At 28.4% G+C, this 1,035-nt stretch overlaps 1 protein-coding gene across 1 annotated transcript in view; it reads left to right on the top strand.

Annotated features, from left to right (window-relative positions):
• LOC108765829 (uncharacterized) overlaps positions 1-659 on the top strand; it is a gene marked incomplete at its 3' end in the record, with an annotated part of 1,086 nt that extends 427 nt beyond the window's left edge. The window contains exon 2 of the mRNA XM_018514675.1: positions 266-659. Coding sequence (XP_018370177.1) covers positions 266-659 — 394 coding nt within the window. The remainder of the gene's footprint in view (positions 1-265) is intronic.
• Between the last annotated feature and the right edge of the window lie 376 nt (positions 660-1,035).

Genomic DNA, 1,035 nt, shown 5'->3' with positions numbered 1-1,035 from the left:
AGAGAGAGAGAGAGAGAGAGAGAGAGGGAAGCTTATTATTTTAAATGAAGTATTACTTGTAAGAATAAAATTCATTATTATTATTACATAAGTACATTACAAAGAGAAAGTCCATATACTATTTACATAAAGAAAAAAGAATAATGTATATAAATAATATATATTTATATACAAAAAAAATTATATTTATATATAAATAATATATATTTATATACAAAAAAAATACTTACATAGTATACATATACATGAAAGTAAAAATTTATAGGTCGGTCATGGGTTCGTTAACCGTTTATCCAATATCATTGGTCCACCTATAGTTCGAAAGAGTGTATTACGATCCACGTTTACGGAATTACCCGGCAAAATAGCGATTCTTCATGGTCTAACCCATAAAGACGAGGAAATATACAAAGGCAAAGGTGCACAAAATGTAGCAAATTGCGTGATGAATATTGCTATGAAGAAGGTGCATTCGGTGAAGACATGGTTGAGATCAACGCTGGATGAAATTCTGATGATGGGCGACTCATTGTATGCTAAAGTTAAATCCGAAAAGCCTGCAATAATAAAGATGATGACAGCGGCCGATTTAGATAATACCAAATTCCAAATAGAAGATCGTAAATTAGTGATAGATGTCGATCTGATCACCATGACCGGTACGATTACCTCGAAGGTGCCGTCAGTTTAAAATTGGCCTTGATTATTAATCAATCAATAACATTGGCATATAGGTTGTGTAATTATAATCATGCAAGAATTTTATACATTTATATAACTTCCGTAATCAGTTTTCATTTTGTTGTCTGTTTTGTAATTATAAAATAACAATTGTACTTCATAAATAAATTTGTGTAAATGTATGCATCTTTACACAAATATAATGCTATGATGTTAAAAAATACTTGTTTCGTACTTACATAACTGTTTATGTTAATTAAAACACAAAACATAAAAAAAGAATTGGCGGTAAATTATAATATAATAGAAATAGATAAGTAATATATAGATGAAATGTAAAATGAAAAATGAAAA

The sequence above is a fragment of the Trachymyrmex cornetzi genome, unplaced genomic scaffold (genome assembly GCF_001594075.2).
Source record: "Trachymyrmex cornetzi isolate Tcor2-1 unplaced genomic scaffold, Tcor1.1 scaffold553, whole genome shotgun sequence".
In the NCBI taxonomy this organism is placed as follows: domain Eukaryota; kingdom Metazoa; phylum Arthropoda; class Insecta; order Hymenoptera; family Formicidae; genus Trachymyrmex; species Trachymyrmex cornetzi.
The sequence above is the reverse complement of the archived record's forward strand: the minus strand, read 5'-3'. Positions and strand labels throughout refer to the sequence as shown.